This window comes from Diceros bicornis, chromosome 13, assembly GCF_020826845.1.
Source record: "Diceros bicornis minor isolate mBicDic1 chromosome 13, mDicBic1.mat.cur, whole genome shotgun sequence".
Classification (NCBI taxonomy): domain Eukaryota; kingdom Metazoa; phylum Chordata; class Mammalia; order Perissodactyla; family Rhinocerotidae; genus Diceros; species Diceros bicornis.
Genome location: NC_080752.1, coordinates 54,293,198 through 54,309,476, shown reverse-complemented (window position 1 = coordinate 54,309,476; position 16,279 = coordinate 54,293,198). Strand labels below are relative to the sequence as shown.

Sequence of the window (16,279 nt, the reverse complement as noted above, 5' to 3'; positions counted from 1 at the left end):
TCTGAATTAAGAATCACCTTAATAAGGCGGCTCTGGGAGTCTCCATGAATCATGGGCTTCAATCAATGTTGCTACTCTGATGCTCTTACATTCTGACTGCATAGGTCTACTATGCATCTCAAGTTACAAGGGAAAGGGATGTGTTCTGGGAGCTACAGAGGAGATTCAAAGGATTACTAGATAAGGAGAAATTACTATAAACTGGAGGAGGGTAGGGAAGAAAGATGACAGAGGAATCTATGTAAAAATACACGCAGTGGGCTCGGACAACGGGAAACACCTCCTGTTCTCACACCACAATTTGCAACTCAGCCTATTCCTCAAACCTCCAGGAATAAAGGTTGCCAATTTTATGACAGAAAACACAGGATTCACTTAACCAAAATATGCTTTCCTTCCAACTTTAATATTAATTCTGGATATTTGCACTCAACTTAAAATAGCGATTACTAGGGGTTCAAGGAGGTGTGACACAGCACAAGGTCACCCTGAACCAGCAGGACAGTAAAACAATAGCTGGGAGATGCTGAGAGGGACCAACTTCACCATCCTCACAAGCCTTATTAGCTCCAAGCTGAGCAAGTCTGGGGTGGCAGAGAAGAGGAGAGATGAAATTCTTGCTGACTGAAAAAAGTGCATACTGCCAACTCATCACTGTACTATACCAACTAAATTTTCCCAAAAGGATTTCCAAGGTATTTCTAAACCATTTCAGGAAAACAAGGGCTTGTGTTAGCTTGGCAGCTATCAAATTATGTATGGTGTGCCCTGCTGTCCGGGCACAACAGCCATGAGCTTCTTAGGATGATCAGCCAACAGAGCCAGCCCTTGGCAGCCTCCCGTAAAGTTCGCTCTATAAAGGAATCAGGCCTTTGGCCCATAAAGCTCTCACCACTGCAAAGGCACAAGCATTAGCCAAAGATCCCTTAGACATCATGGTGCAGTGAACACCTTGAGGCAGGGACTGGGCTGCGATCACCTTTGAACCCCTTCTGCCTAGCGTGGTGTTTGGCAAAGAGTAAGCACTCAATAAATGTCTGTTGGATAAAAAAATGAATAGGGACTAAATCCTAAAATCATTATTAATATTTAAATCTACCTCTGCCTCAATTTTTTTTCTTCTAGGCAAACTCAGCTCCTTATTAAAATACACAAGGCTGTGTAGGATGTGTCCTCTGCTTATCTTTTCAGACTTGCCTAGATGTTCCCTATGCTGACCTAACCTTCCCTCTAATCCCTGTGCTGTTTCTCACCTCCAAGCCTTTGCTTGTGCTGTGCTCTCTACTGGGAAAGCCCTCCTTCCCCTCTTTGACTGATTTCCACTGTTCCCTCTAAGACTCATATTATTCCCTTCAGGAAACCTTCTCTGACATCCTCTTCTACCACCTCCCTCACGTCTTTTTTAGGTCCCTCTTTTTGATGTGCTCCCATAACATCCTCTACACAATCCATAACATCTTACACTTCCCACGTGGTGGTATAATCTCCAAGTATTTGTAGCCCCAACTAGATTGTGAATTCTTAAAAACAGGGACTATTTTATTCATGCTTGTATCCCCAACACATAGCATAGGACTTTACAGAGAATGCTCAATGTTTGATGAATAAATAAATTAATGATTGACAGGGAATTGGGATTTGCAGCTTAGAGAACAGTTCTCTGTAGCCTCTCATGATCCCCAGTAAACGTAGATGTTACTGCTCTCACAACACTACTACTGGGGAAAGAAAGAAACTTCCGATTACTATTGTAAGAAGAGAAGGTCACTTGACACAAATATGTAGGACAGAGAAATGACGGTGAGAAGGGAAGGAAAGGTATGCAAGCTGGTAATGATGTCTGATCTCCCTTTTAAGAGTACAAATTCCAATTCTGATGCAGACACACAGGCAGCAGGCATGGAGTTCACTTAAAATACCTTCTACAGAGATGCCACTAGTCTTCATAAGGGCATTACAGAGACTTTTTTCCTTCTAAAATTTTTTAGCTCATAGGAATCCTGAAGAATATCTTGTCCACTGCACTTTCCTCACTTGACCCGTGAGGAAACCAGGGCCCAGAGAGATTCAGTCACCTCAGTGGCTAAATCTGGGGAAAAGCCCAGGTTTCTAGACTTCAAATCCAGTGTTCTGTAATGATTTGACTGCCTCTTTGCCCTGGTCAAGGTCCCTCCATCCCAAACCTAAGAGGGGCTGTCTTGCTGAGTGGGCACCCTCCACAGCGCACAGACCTGGCCCTGCTGAGGCTGTGCGATGATGATCTGCCCAGGTTGGATGGTGGTAGTGGAGCTGGTGGTCTGCTGGCCTTGCTGCTGCCCCTGGACTTGGACGGCAGTGGGCTGCTGAGCCAGTGTGAAGTAGTACTGGACGGGCTCTGCAGGAGTCACAGACTGGCGCACCTCCTCCTGTGGGGTAGAAGGAGAGGCAGGTAAGAGGAAAAGAACTGATTCAGCAGCCACTGCAGTGAATTTCCATTCTTCCCCCAAACAGGCTCTGCACAGTTGCCTGCTGAATGCTGAGCTCTCCACATTTGAAGCCAAGGGAAAGTGGAATTCGGAGAGACCAGTTGTGCTAAATCAAACTAAAAATAACAGATTCCATAGGCTTCACAAAACATACAGCCAATTTTCTGAAGTACGGAGTAATCACCCATTGCGTGATGAGTTGCAAATGAGCAAATAATTACCGAAACTAAAACCACGCACCAGCAGTGCTTGTCAGTAAATGCTGTCAAGGCCTGTGATCTGAGAACAGTGCTAATTGCGAGCACTGGGAAGATGCTACCCAAACATGCTCTCAGGCTGGCTCCCAAACTCCCAAATAAGCAGTACTCTCTTTATTTTGTTCCCACCACCTCTGGAGGGACAGAGCAAGGGAAAGGGAAACAGGGCTTTTCCTAGGTTGGAATTTCAGAATTAAAGGTCAGAATCGAGAGCACGGGTAGGCAAGTGCCCAGCTTTTCACAGCACGTGGAGAGCTCTGTGGTTATGGAGGGCCACATCTATCCAGCGTCACATCTGCTTCTGGTTGTACTCAGGCACAGAAGCGCAACCCAGGGGGCCTGAAGGACAGCTCTCCGCTGGGGTGCTGCCTTGGCTGACTAGGGAGGTCGCATCCTGTCCGATCTGCTGGGTGAAGAGACTGTTCCTTCTTCAGCTGACGTTTTCCATGGCAGAAGGAGTAAACAACCCTCTCCCAGCCACCTTGAGCTCACAGCTGAGAGTGTAGGATGTTTACACACACTACGGCATGGTTACAGCCTGAGGGTCCGGGGTTGGTCAGCCCCTGACCACCGACACAGAGATCGGCGTCTGCTCCGGAGGGCCCTGTGACACACGGTGCCCCTGCCTGGGACAACAAAAACAAAAGAAACATACAACAACTTGGGCTGGCTGAGCAAAAATATCAGCCAAATTTACTCACTTCCTTGTTTTGGGCTAAGTTTGCCAGGTTCAAGAAAAGAGGAAAAGACACTTCTTCAAGGTATACAGACCCTGCAGACTGCCTCAAAGCTCCTCAGAGTGACATTTACGAACTTGGTATTGACCCCATCCCCTCACTAGGTTAGGTGCCCCCATCTGCCCTTCCACAGTCCTTTCCTCATTACTTCTGTACTTGTCAAATTCACTGCCTCCTCTGCTAGAATAGAAGCCCTAGAAGAGCAAAGCCTAGGTCTCTCTTGCTCCCCGCTGTCCTACCATTCAGTCCTTTGTAGGCACTTGCTGAATTATGAATGGACTTGTAGAACCAGGCAGACAGCTGCAGGTAGGAAAGTACTTGTTTTAACCCAAGTTGGTAGTATGACAAATTCTCTTGAACCCAACAGCTGTTACCAACAGAAAAGTGTCCCTATTCTCTCTTTTCCTATCTCTAGAATTCTGGGGCCACAGTGCGGGGAGAAATGCATGTCCCCTGTAGAACACGGCCCATTCTTTTGCTTGCCTGGTGACTGGGGGCCCAGGATACTAAAACTAGGACTGCTGACATCTAGCCTCTGAGAAACGTGGGTCTCTGCGTGACAAGGTTTGCTGATAGCCATCCAACCAGCCTAAACAGACACTTGTAACATTCTGGGTTTCTAAGCTAGTTCTCAAACAGGAACCAACTTTCTAGGTTAATGTATTCTGTGCTTCAGACTCAAACAGTTTGAACTCTGAACATGATCATGCTGAGGCAGAAGAATATAGAAGTCTCCTTTTATTTTCATCTAGGTCTCAGTCTCCAAAACATCTTAACTGTGACACCACCACCTCCATTTCAACTCCATCTTCTCAACATTATAAATAAAGGTCACCCTGTCAACTAGATCTTGGCTGTGGCAGGGATAAAATACTGATATCCTGCTTAGGCAAGAAACAGAGGCCAACTGCTCTTTTCAAAGCTCTTGAGTAGGTTCAATGTATTTATTTTCCCCTGAGATCTCTCTCCTCATTTTATAAAAAACGTCAATCACTCAAGTCCAGACCTAACTTGAAAAAGCTCTTGGGTGATGAGACGGTATAGAGGACTGAGATCCCTCAGAACCAACTTGGAGGAAGTCAGGACCTAGGGAGGCATTCCTTGCCCTGACCTGTGATTGTTCAGTCTCCAGTTATTCCTGACTGCAGATGATCTGCAAGTGAATATGGCCTTTTTGTCAGATAAGAGCAAACTTTAAATACCCCTTTCAAAAGCAAAATACCCCTTGTCAACAGCTGTTAGAGGAGGTAAAGAGCTTCTCCTATGCTGCCTACTACACTCTCTCAATTGTTTATGAAGTAGCCAGTCACTAGGACACTGAGCATCAAGCAGAGGCACCCAGGTTTGTGTCGTGAGGACAAGGCATGACTGTTCTCAAATCACTAGAATAAAGGAGACACATCTAAGGTCCTTCTGCATTATGATGACTCATTCTGCCAATGGAGGTCAAGCTAGCAAGGGAATGATTATGCTTGGTTTAAAGAAATGGGTGAAGGGCCGGCCCCGTGGCTTAGCGGTTAAGTGTGCTCGCTCCACTGCTGGCGGCCCGGGTTCGGATCCCCCGGGCCGCGCACTGACGCACCGCTTCTCTGGCCATGCTGAGGCTGCGTCCCACATATAGCAACTAGAAGAATGTGCAGCTATGACATACAACTATCTACTGGGGCTTTGGGGGGAAAAATAAATAAATAAATAAAATTAAAGAAATGGGTGAAGAGAAAATGACATTTCAATGGGCAGGAACTTTCAACTCATAGCTTTAGTTGGATAGAAGTCAGGCATCAACTACCTTCTGCTTTCGAATAGTCTTTATTTGCTTCCCCAAAGAACAAGAGAAATTCCCAAGCATCTCTGAGAAGTCAAGGGCCTTAGACCCACAACTCAATATTTCTGGCTAGTTCCTTTCCCCAGCAGTGGGACATCACCCAAGTACTAAAACAATCTCTGAACGACTGGATTAATCCAGAATGGGGCACTGGCCTAGCTTCAGCAGTGGCCTCCCCAACCAAAGGACTTGCTCTTGGAATCTTCTCAGAAGTGGAGACTGACAATGCGAGAGAACGAGCAGCAGCACATCCTAGGGCCATCACTACAGCGTTATGCAGACAGCCTCAGACCGGAAAAAGTATATTTGCTTCAGTAGCAAGAGTGAACTGCTGCCTCCTTCAGAAAGGATGAGTTTTGGAGAGTAGGCGCTTTTTCAAAGGACTTAAGGAAGTGCCAGCCAATTTGGAGCTTGGGAAAACTTCATGTCTACAGAGGATTAAAAAGTGCTATCTTAGAATTTCAGACCAGCTTTCAGCAATCTCAACCTTTCAAAGGCCAGGCAGCAGCTGTCCCGAATAGGATGCCAATCAATGACGTGAACACCTACAAAGAAGTGAATCCAGGCAGCAAGGAGCCGTTTCACCTAGACACTCTTTAAAAGGAGATGGATCACAGTATTTTGAGTCAGGCTAGGATGGAACAAGGAGCTCTCTGACACCAGAGAGCCAAGCACTGAGGACTTTGGAGGAAGTGACAGGATATGACCCTTCTCTCCAGCCAGCTGGTTCAGCAGGCAGCCCACAGAGAACAACCAGGAGTTAGCATAATGAGCGTGAGCAAGACCTGATTTTGTCACAGAGCTCACCACCCTGTTTTTAAAGGAGGCTTCTGAAACCAATTTCAACAAGGAGAGCAGGTGTATGGTATCATTTGTTTTGGAAGGAAGAGAAGTGGTCTGAGCTCTTGTAGTGGCTTCTCAGAGGAGGGAAGCACCCCAAGAGGAGGAATTGAGCCCCTGGGCACAAACCTGCAACGTTTCAAAGGCGATGCATAGCCGGGGATGACCGTGGCAGCCTGCCGCTGTAAACATCCGACTGAAAGCTCCTCTGAACACCTTACAGCTTCCAGTCAAGGATGTTTACAGTAGCAAAGACTGCCCAGGAAGAACGGAGATGCAGTGAGGCACCCTGCTCTAGTAAGGAGGTGAGAGGGCTTGCTAATACAAAGGCCCCCAGGCAGGGTCAGGATTACAAATGTCCTTTAGGATGCCCACTTCTCCTATACTTTCTGACTGGTTATTAATATGAGACAGCATGGGAGAATGGCTGTCACTGAATGACTCTGTTTCTAAGATAATGAAATAATTCATTAAAAACACTTAAAATTTTATTAACAAAATAAAACAAGCAGTACAAGGCACAGCTTTTCTCCTGCCAGACTCTGCCACTATTCCTCAGGTGTCTCGACTACACCTAATGAGTCAACCTGTGTGCCTAAAACAATGAGCTATATACAGGATAGAGGTCTATTACAATTGCAATTAAGAGTTTTATGCACCCAAGGTGCTGAAAAACAATCGATGTGACCTTTGGAGAGGAGCAGGCAGAAGAGAGGGAAAGGCAGACATTCACATACTTTCTCATGATTGCTTAGAAAACGGTTTAAGTGGTAGTTCTCAAATTTGGTTGCACATTAAAAGCATCTGGAGAGCTGTAAAAAGTACTGATGCCTGGGCCTCCCCCTCACATTCTGATTCAGCTGGTGAGGGGTGGAGCCTGGGCACTGGTAGTTTTTAAACCCTAACAGGTGATTCTAATGTGCAGCCAGAGGACTATACAGAGAACTTCAATCTAGAGAAAGAGAAAAACCCAGGTCCACTCACTCCAAACACCACTGTGCACATAAGCTATGTCTTAAAAATCTAAAATCTGTTAACTCCCTGGAAATGTTCTCCCATCCCAGATTAAGAACTCTCATAGACTTTCTAGGAAACACTAAAATGAACTTTACTGTTTGTAACTAAAATCTTTAATTTTCATTTAGCCCCTTTTCATTGAAATACCACCTCAGAGGCACTGAGTTAAAAGTATCCATAAATGAGTAACAGAAGGAGATGTTAAGGATGGATCTGGTCTAGAGAAAGAGAAGCAAAAGGAATAGCCAATGACTTGTGCTGAGAAAAGAAAAGGAGCATATTTGACACCAGTATGCAAGGTGCTCTTCAGGCTGCAGCAGCAGCAATGCCTTCTCAGCTCACCTGACGCTTTGGAGGTTTCAGTTCATCTCTTGGAACAATATCGATGAGAAAGTCAAACTGATCAAATTTTGTAATTGCCATGGCGATATCATTCCTCTGTAACAAAGAAAAGGGTATAAAATTAGCCTGGGGAGAACTAGTTCACGTGGCTTTATACCCTCCAAGTTACAAGTAAAATAAGACGAAGACTTCTAAGCCTAACTACGTACCCACGGTCCAGTCTACAGCTGAAATACGCACAGCCCAAGTCTTATAAACTTCAAATGATCAGACTTGATGGACAGACATCGACAAAAAAGAGATACATGTATCTCAAGCTCTACAAACTGAATATTTGAGCCTCCAACTACTACTGCCTCTGCTGGATCCTGTCCGAAGGTCCTATGATTGTTAAATTATCATCCCTCAGCTCAATCTGTACAAATCTAGCAATCTCAACTGGCAGGTTTCTGCTCCCTCTGTGGTTAGCAAGGTCATGCTATCATTCAATTGTATAACCTTTTTATGGCCCTAAATAATATTTTGCCTCTTTGGTTCAAAAGTAATTATAATCTGTTTTGAATCTCTTAGCTGAAATCCTAAGTCAATAACTTTCTGCAATAGTTTCTAGTCATTGGATCTATAGATGTCAGTTCCCACAAGGCTATGATTTGTATTTTGGAATTCAAAATCACAATGTTAAATCCATGGTTTAAATCTCGCTTAATGTGATATGAATACTGGAAGTCTGAAGTTACTAGAATAGAGGAAGGGGTGGGTAGAGAACATAGGAGTCAGGTGACTAATGATACTAAAACCAAGGCCTGCTCCAATGGGGTTCTTTCTAAGAGTGACATTCTCTTTCTTTAAATAATAAAGAGATTTTTACATTAAAAACCAACATACCATGTATACTTAAGACCTGTGTACTTCACTGTATGAAAATATTTAAGCAAAACAAAAAACCAGGAAAAAATAGTGAACTCTATCCAGTGAATGATGTGCATGTTGAAGTATTTAGAGGAAAATAAACCTTGAAATAGATTTAATGGGCCGGCCCCGTGGCTTAGCGGTTGGGTGCATGCACTCCGCTGCTGGCAGCCCGGGTTTGGATCCCGGGCGTGCACCGGTGCACCGCTTCTCCAGCCATGCTGGGGCTGCGTCCCAGATGCAGCGGCTGGAAGGATGTGCAACTGTGACGTGCAACTGTCTACTGGGGCTTTGGGGGAAAAATAAATAAATAAAATTATAAAAAAAAAAAAAGAAATACATTTAAAAAGAGATGACTTGATGGATAGATAGATATGGAGATAAAATGAGTAAAATGTTAACGGTAGGATCTAGATGGATCTAGATAGGTTAACAGGTGTTCACTGTAAACTCTGCTTATGTTTAAATTTTTTCACAATAAAACGTTAGGGAGAAAAGTCAACATGCTAACAGAAATCCTTAGCAACTTCTATATATCACATCTTAAGAGAGGGTGACTCATCAGATAAAATAGGAGGGGATGGAAATTTTCTGCTTTTTCCTTCTCTTGTCTCTGTGATGGCCCCAAGCCACTGAAATGCAAAACTCCAGTCCACCCTTCTCGCCAACCACCAGCTTGATAATAAACCCTCCCAACTGAAGCAGGGCACATCCTCAGGCTGCCAGGTCTCATTTAAGATTAGTACACTATAGTATCACATTCTTGGTGATGTCACCTACTCAAGCTATCTAAATGGCTCATCTGTGGATGGAATGAGGGGGAAAAAAGAAAAAGAAATGATAATCACCTCCAAATATACACCAAAGTGTTCTACAGGATTTTGTTAACATAAACTGGTCTTTTTAACATTTTTATTTTGCCTTTTTCAATGCTAATATTTTACCGAATTATTACTCATATTCAGTAAAATACAGAAATCTTAAATACACAGCTTGATGAATTTTAATAAATACAGGCATCCAGATAGCTATCATCCAGATAAGAATATAAAGTTTCCTTCTAGCCCTTTCCAGTCAATTACCCTCTCCCCTAATCTGAGGCAACTACAACTCTAATTTCTATCACCACAGATGGGGATACTGGATGGTATCACGTGCTATGTAATTTTTTTCTCTGGTTTCCTTTGCTTACATATTATTGAGATTCATCCATGTTGTTATATGGATCAATAACTTGTTTCTTTTTATTGTTGAGTAGTAATCCATTTTATGAATACATCAGCTTGTTTATATATTCCCATCTCAATGGATACTTGAGTTGTTTCCAGTTTTTGGCTATTATAAATAAGGTTGTTATGAACGTTCTGATACACTTTTGGGTGTACGCCTAGGAGTAGGAATGGCTGGGTCATAGAATAGGGATATGTTTAACTCTACTAGAAAGTGCCAAATAGTTCTCCAAAGTGCTTAATGTCTACCACTTTACATTCTGACCAGCAATACAGTATATGAGTTTCAGTCACTCCACTTCCTCGCCAACATTCGGTATTGTCAGTCTTTTTTATTTTAGCTATTCTAGTGGGTGTAAACCAGTATCTCATTGCGGTTTTAATTTGTATTTCCCACATGACAAATGATGTTGCACACCTTTTCATATGCTTATTGGTCATTTGGATATCTTTTTCCCCGAAGGGCCCGTTCAAGTGTTCTGCCCATTTTATTTTTTAATCTGAATTGATCTTGAAGGTAGCTTTAATTGGATCTCTCTAGATCCACAGACTTCCTTCAAGGCAGCATAAAGTAGTTCTCAGTGTCTAGCTGCAACAGAAAGTAGGCTTCCCAGGGGTGGGGATTTTTGTCTGTTTTGTGTATTAATCCCCAGAGCCTAGAATGGTGCTTGGTACATTGTTGAGTGTTCAATAAATATTTGTAGAATAAATGAATAAATGCATGCATTTTCAGTTTTGGAGGTAAAAGGAAACAAGAGAAGAAAACACTTTACTTTCTTGGCTTTGTTGTTAAAATACTGTCACTGTCTTATATCTGTCATTTACTTTTCCTCTTACATCTGGGAAACCTTTCTTCTAAGAGCTAGGGCCTGGCTGTTGAGAGCAGGGCCTCTAGAGCCAACGATCAAGGGGTCTTCATACAATATGAATGTTGATTTGCTGAATTAAAATAAAAAGAAAATGAAAAGGAGGAAGAAAGGCTTCCCAGGAAAGCAGACAAGAAACAAAAAGGCTACCGAGGTTAGTGAGACTGATTCTTCCTGGGATTGTCCTTTCCTGGAGCCTTTCAAGGCTTCCAACCAGATACTGTTTACATCTGGAAATATAAACACTCAAGCCTGTGTTTATAGTGAGGGCTCACCAAGTGAAGAATTTAGTCACTGAGCTGTTAAAACCATGAGAGAGTTGGAAATTAAGATTCTTGGTGGGGAAATACTATCATGGCTATAAAGTATGCCTGCTTCCCAACAGTAGAGGAAGATGCCAATTACACACATCAGCTTGACAGAGGCCTAAGGAAGAACAATCTTTGGTCCAAAGCCATGCAAGAGAAGCAGGCAAAGGCAGCTGCTTGCCCAATTTTCCTGATGTAAGTCTACGATATTACCTGTAGAGTCCGGCGCTTGTTATCCTCAGTGTGGATCCAGGCTCGAAGAGTCAACTCCGTGATAAAAATCTGCGCTGCCTTGGCAAAGAGCACAGGGGCTTCTGCACTGATCATCTGCAATAGATGTAGGCCCTCCCTGTCAATCACCAGCAAGTCATTCAAATCAGTTTGTCCCTTACCTCATGTCCTACCACCAGACTACGGTGCAAGGGTTGGCAAATGAGAAGGTGGTAGCCTCAAGAGATTCCAAGTAAAATAAATCCAAAAGTAGGGACAAAGCAGGTAGCAGGTAGAAGAAGGGAAGAGGGAGAAAGAATACTTACTTATCTAGCACCTATCATGTACTTTTTTACTCTCATAATAGCCTTTCAGAGAAACTAGGGTTTAGGAGAGGTGAAGACTTGCCATGGCCATTGAGCCAGTAAATGGTAGCATTTAGGTTCAAATCCAAGGAGAGATAATGTAGTGAAAGACAATGAGTTTGAGAGTCAACAGATTTAGGTAAAATCTCAGGCTTCCCATCCTTTTGGGCTTTATTTTTCACATACTGAAAAAAAGGATAACTTTCCAGTGTTGCTGTGGGAGTCAAATGAGAGAATATATGTAAAAGTACCCAGCACAGGGCCTGGCACACAGTAAGTGCTCCAGTAATGTAAGCTGTCTCACCATGTCTGACTTCAAAGTTTAAGCTCTTGGTCAAACAAGGCTCTGAACCCCTGGTGAGGTGGTCTGTGTAGGGAAGCCATGGGAAAAGCTCTGGAGTTACGGAAGCAGGAGATGAGAATTGGGATCTTGGTTCTCCTACTCTGAGTAACTTTTAACCTCTTTGTGCCTATTTCCATATCTATAAAATAGAACAAATAATTCTTATCCTATCAAATCTAACAGGGTTACCATGAGGAAGTGAGCTAATAAAAAGGAAAATTGCTAAGAACTGTTAGCTTTCTACACAAATATAAGAGACTTAATTTTGAGTGGTAAGGAGAGAGAGTTGCTCTTTTCCTGAGAGAGTTGTAATGGGAGGAATCCTAGGTAGCAACAGCCACCCCCAAGTAAACCCTCACAGGAATAATTTGTGTAAAACAACTCACAGATTGAAAAGTTAGAACAGGTGCAATATCGTTATCAAACATTTCTTAGAGCTCAGATCAACAAACTAGAGACGGCAATACGATGCTAGGAAGATGGCACTTCCTGTTGATTTGATGATACATGTTTATACCACATGGTGAAAAGAACTGGGTGATTCAAAAAGCAAACATTCAGCATCTTTTCAACATCTAGAAAACAGGATGTCTCTAATTTTCAGAGAAGCATCATATGATAATTAAAACTGTTCAATTTTAGCTCACTTAATTTTAGATAGGAACCAAACCAAAAAGCAACAGACAATAATATTTTCATTTCTGTTTAAACTTTGAGCTCTAGAGAAATGAGCAATAACCTACCCATCATTTTAGCTTCAATATGAATAATAAAAATGAATTTAATTCACCTTCACATCTTCATCCAGTTTCATAATCTTCTTAATACGAGCCAGTGGGAGTTCCTGTACTCGGAAATCTTTCTGAAACGAGTAACAAGACGTGCATAAACGGCGGGGACAATCAACACGACACGACAGGCAGCATGAAACACTCTGATTGGCTTAGTCCTTCCTTTCAGAAAATATGGTAGGAAAGGAGGTACAAATGAAATGAAGAAAATACAAGATCCAGAGCAAAACTGTTCTTAACCTATGCAGAGCTTCAAACAATTAAAGGGTTTCAGGATAAACTTATGATGGCTTCTAACAGTGCCCTCATGAAAAGTAGCCCCAAACAATATCAGATTCCTTGCCAGCACAATATAGAGGTGCATTGTGAGAGTCTTTTTTTTTTTTTCCAAGAAAGTTTACCAGTCTGTAATATGCAGATTAAAATGAGATTTCTGCCTCAGGGGCATTCCTCTAAGTTGCCAGTGTTTTCTTCTATTCAGGGACTACAGGGCCAGTGTCAGAAGCACCTGACTAGTAACACACAGTTCTCTTCAGCCAGTGTGCTATGGCTATTTCTGACCTTTGCACTAACCTCACACAAGAAATTCGGAAGGCGCTCCTTTCCCATCACAGCAGCAAAGGCCTTGTCTCCAAAATTTCCTTGGGGGTGGGGGTAGACGAGTATGGAAAAAGCGTGAGGGTGAATTTATCAGCTGCCTTTTAGGAACAGCCCACGAACTTTTTTCTTAACAAACAAGACTGGGCTGGGGGGAAACCACATAACTTTACCATGGATAGGATTTAGGAAAGGGCTTCTTGACCAGCACTACTCGATTATTTGCAATTTAAGCTCTTTTTTGTTTTGTTTGGATACAACTGGTATTTAAACACATGCTCAATGATGGATGCAATTCTAGAAATAAAAATCAATTTTAGGTTTCAGAGCTGCAATGAAGAGAAAGGTGCAAAGGCAGAGATTAGTTAAATCAGCAAAATTCCTACTGGGACTAGGTGTCAAATGACTGATTCTATAAGTGGTCTGAAATGTGACTCACCAAACCCAATATGCTTACCTGGGAATTTGCATCATCACACTGTGAAAGGAACAGCTATTATTTGAGATTTGGTATAATTAACATACATAGGTGAACTTTCTTTTCCAAGATCAACAGAAAACCTCAACTCTATGTCGAAGAAGGCAGTGGAGCATTTTGGAAAAACATCACCAGCCTTCCCAGAGTCCATTTTATTACTACAGAAGGAAGAGCAACTACTAGGACAAAATGTACACCAAGACTTCTAGTTTCTCCACTCAGACCCAACAAGCTGCTGGGCTACCACTCACCTCTGCAAACTTCCAACACCAATTTTTCATCTTTCCTTTTTCAAATTAAGTATCAACGTTTTCCATGAAGCATCTACTAACACTAACCCTGGAGTGGCAGAGGCTTAGAAGTCCAGTTTACTAAAATTGCACCAAAAGGAGACAGCAGGACACATCCTTTCTATTCTTATTTTTTCTCCTCCTCTTTCATTTACTCATTCATGTAACTCAACTAACAGCAAATGTATGATACCTACTACTATGTGAAAGATGCAAATCTATTCTTACCTTTGAATAGCGTATAGTTTAATTGTTAGAGACTGTCACGTACAAACAGTATAATCCTCTGTCCTACACTAGAATGGGGGTGTAAAAGCCCACTGGGATAAAGGAGGAAATAACCAGCTGGCACTGGGGGGTTGGAGTGGGTGAGGGGAGTAGCAAATGTTCCACAGAGGAGCTGACATCTGAACTGTGTCAAAGGGATGCTACAAATTTGCTTGTCGGAAAAGTATGAGAATGTTATTCAGACAGAGGGAACAGCATGCGCAGAAGCCCAAAGACATAAAAAACATGGCCTATTTAAGTTTTAGATGTATGACCTTAGTACAGAGTTGAGCAGCAGGAAAGGGAATGCTGGATTGGGACCAGACCCTAAAGAGATTTTAAAAAAAAAGCACTTAACCACAGAAATCAATCACGGTTTTCCTTCTTGTGTGGTATATCACACGAATGACGATGCTAAACAGAAATGCCAAACAGAATGCTAGGGATGATAATGCCTTCGGAAGGCCTCCCAGGATGATACACGCAGCACAAGATTATGACTACAAGATTTAGCTCTCTTGCAAGTGTGCTCTCATTTGGCTTGATTATTTAATGTAATTTCCATAAGACTGTTCTGAGATTACTTAACCAAAGCCCAAAACTGATAAAAAGACCTCCTTCCTCAACTTGAAAGAGCAAAACAGTACTGTTAGAATTTCTATGAGACTATTCTTTATTTTATTTATTTATTTATTTATTTTTTGTGAGACTATTCTTTAATCAAAAGCAACAAGAAAGGGTCAAGGATGAAGAAATTATGTCATTTCCACCTTGGAGAGATATAAAATAAGGCAGAAATTTACAAAAAGCTCTTCTCTAAACCGCACCCCCAAGCTTTTCTTTTGTGAGAAACTTTCTCATGCTCCTCAAACCCTGAGATCTCAAGGGGCGGTGTGTGAAAAGTGGATCTTCAGATGTGTGTGTGGTTCCTTATTGCTGACAATAGTCCAATTTTCTATAATCTCATCCTAGCTGTCCAGGCACATGTAAGGGTTTCTAACAAGCTTACTGGAGAGGGGTGCCCCTTCACTATCAGTAGGTTGAGGTCCACTAAATTGGCTTTCAATTCAAGGCTCCCCTTACACTGGCAAACATGCAACTGATGTGAATAATATTTCACTTCTCCTGACGCTGACCCAAGTGGAGGAACAACTGACGCATACTTTTTCTTTCTACTCTTGGGAGTGATATCGGCAAGGTGGAAGAGCAGACTCTCTCTCACAACATGCTCGTGCTCCGAACCACAACCAACAAACTACACTACAAACGCTGCCACCTGAGACTGTAAAATGTCAAGAAGTCTCAATTCACTCAATGAGAGTTTGGAGCCAAAGAAAAGTCAATGGGTCTCGGGCAACACTAAAGAACATCCGGAGTTTCAAATAATGATGAGAAATCTTTTCCAGACCTACCCCGTCACGCACTACAGCAGTCAAGATCCTAACCCTCTCTAAGGCAGTTGATTCTCTACCTTGGCTGCACGTTAGAATCACCTGGAGAGCTTCTCAAAAACAAGATGCCTGGGCTCTACCCCAGACTAACTGAATCAGGAACTCTAGAGGGTGGTGTCCTGGCATCACGTTTTCTGAAAACTCCCCTGGTGACTATGATCCACAGCGAGAGTTAAGGATCACCGCTTTAAAGCCTTGCTACTCAAACTGAGGTCCTTATACCAGTAATGGCATCACCTGGGAACGCAAGGGAAACGCAGAATCTCAAGCTCCACTCTAAACCTCCTAAATCAAAATCTATATTTTTAACAAGATCCTCATGTGGTTCACGTAGACCAAGTTTGAGAAGCACTGCTCTAGTGGAAGGGCTCAAACGGCACAGGACCTGTTTTGTAACAGTTCACCAACCTTCACCTCCAAGTTCTTGTTTAAATGGTTATCTGATTTGATTGTAATGTTAGAAATGTCATCATCCAATCTGGAAGCACTGAAGAATGAGAGGACGTAACTGGCAATTAAAAGAAAGTGACCTAGGCATTAAATTACAGCTAACTGAAGGTTGAATGGGACGTAGAGAATAAATTAGGGGAGGATTACATTTTTCTTTTCAAGATTCAGCATTGCTGCCTCCCCACCAGCCCCCAAAAAGGACAAAGTCAGCTTTTTCTTCCTCACTTTGAAAGAGATCTAAA

The 16,279-nt window shown here is 42.6% G+C and overlaps 1 protein-coding gene across 12 annotated transcripts in view; it reads right to left on the bottom strand.

The window, feature by feature from the left end:
• NFYC (nuclear transcription factor Y subunit gamma) overlaps positions 1–16,279 on the bottom strand; it is a 63,965-nt gene that overhangs the window by 9,014 nt on the left and 38,672 nt on the right. For all 12 annotated transcript variants that reach the window (XM_058553814.1, XM_058553815.1, XM_058553818.1 and 9 more), the window contains exons 3-6: positions 12,504–12,575; positions 11,009–11,122; positions 7,484–7,579; positions 2,232–2,405 (exon numbers count right to left, since the gene is read on the bottom strand). In XM_058553814.1, coding sequence (XP_058409797.1) covers positions 2,232–2,405; positions 7,484–7,579; positions 11,009–11,122; positions 12,504–12,575 — 456 coding nt within the window. The remainder of the gene's footprint in view (positions 1–2,231; positions 2,406–7,483; positions 7,580–11,008; positions 11,123–12,503; positions 12,576–16,279) is intronic.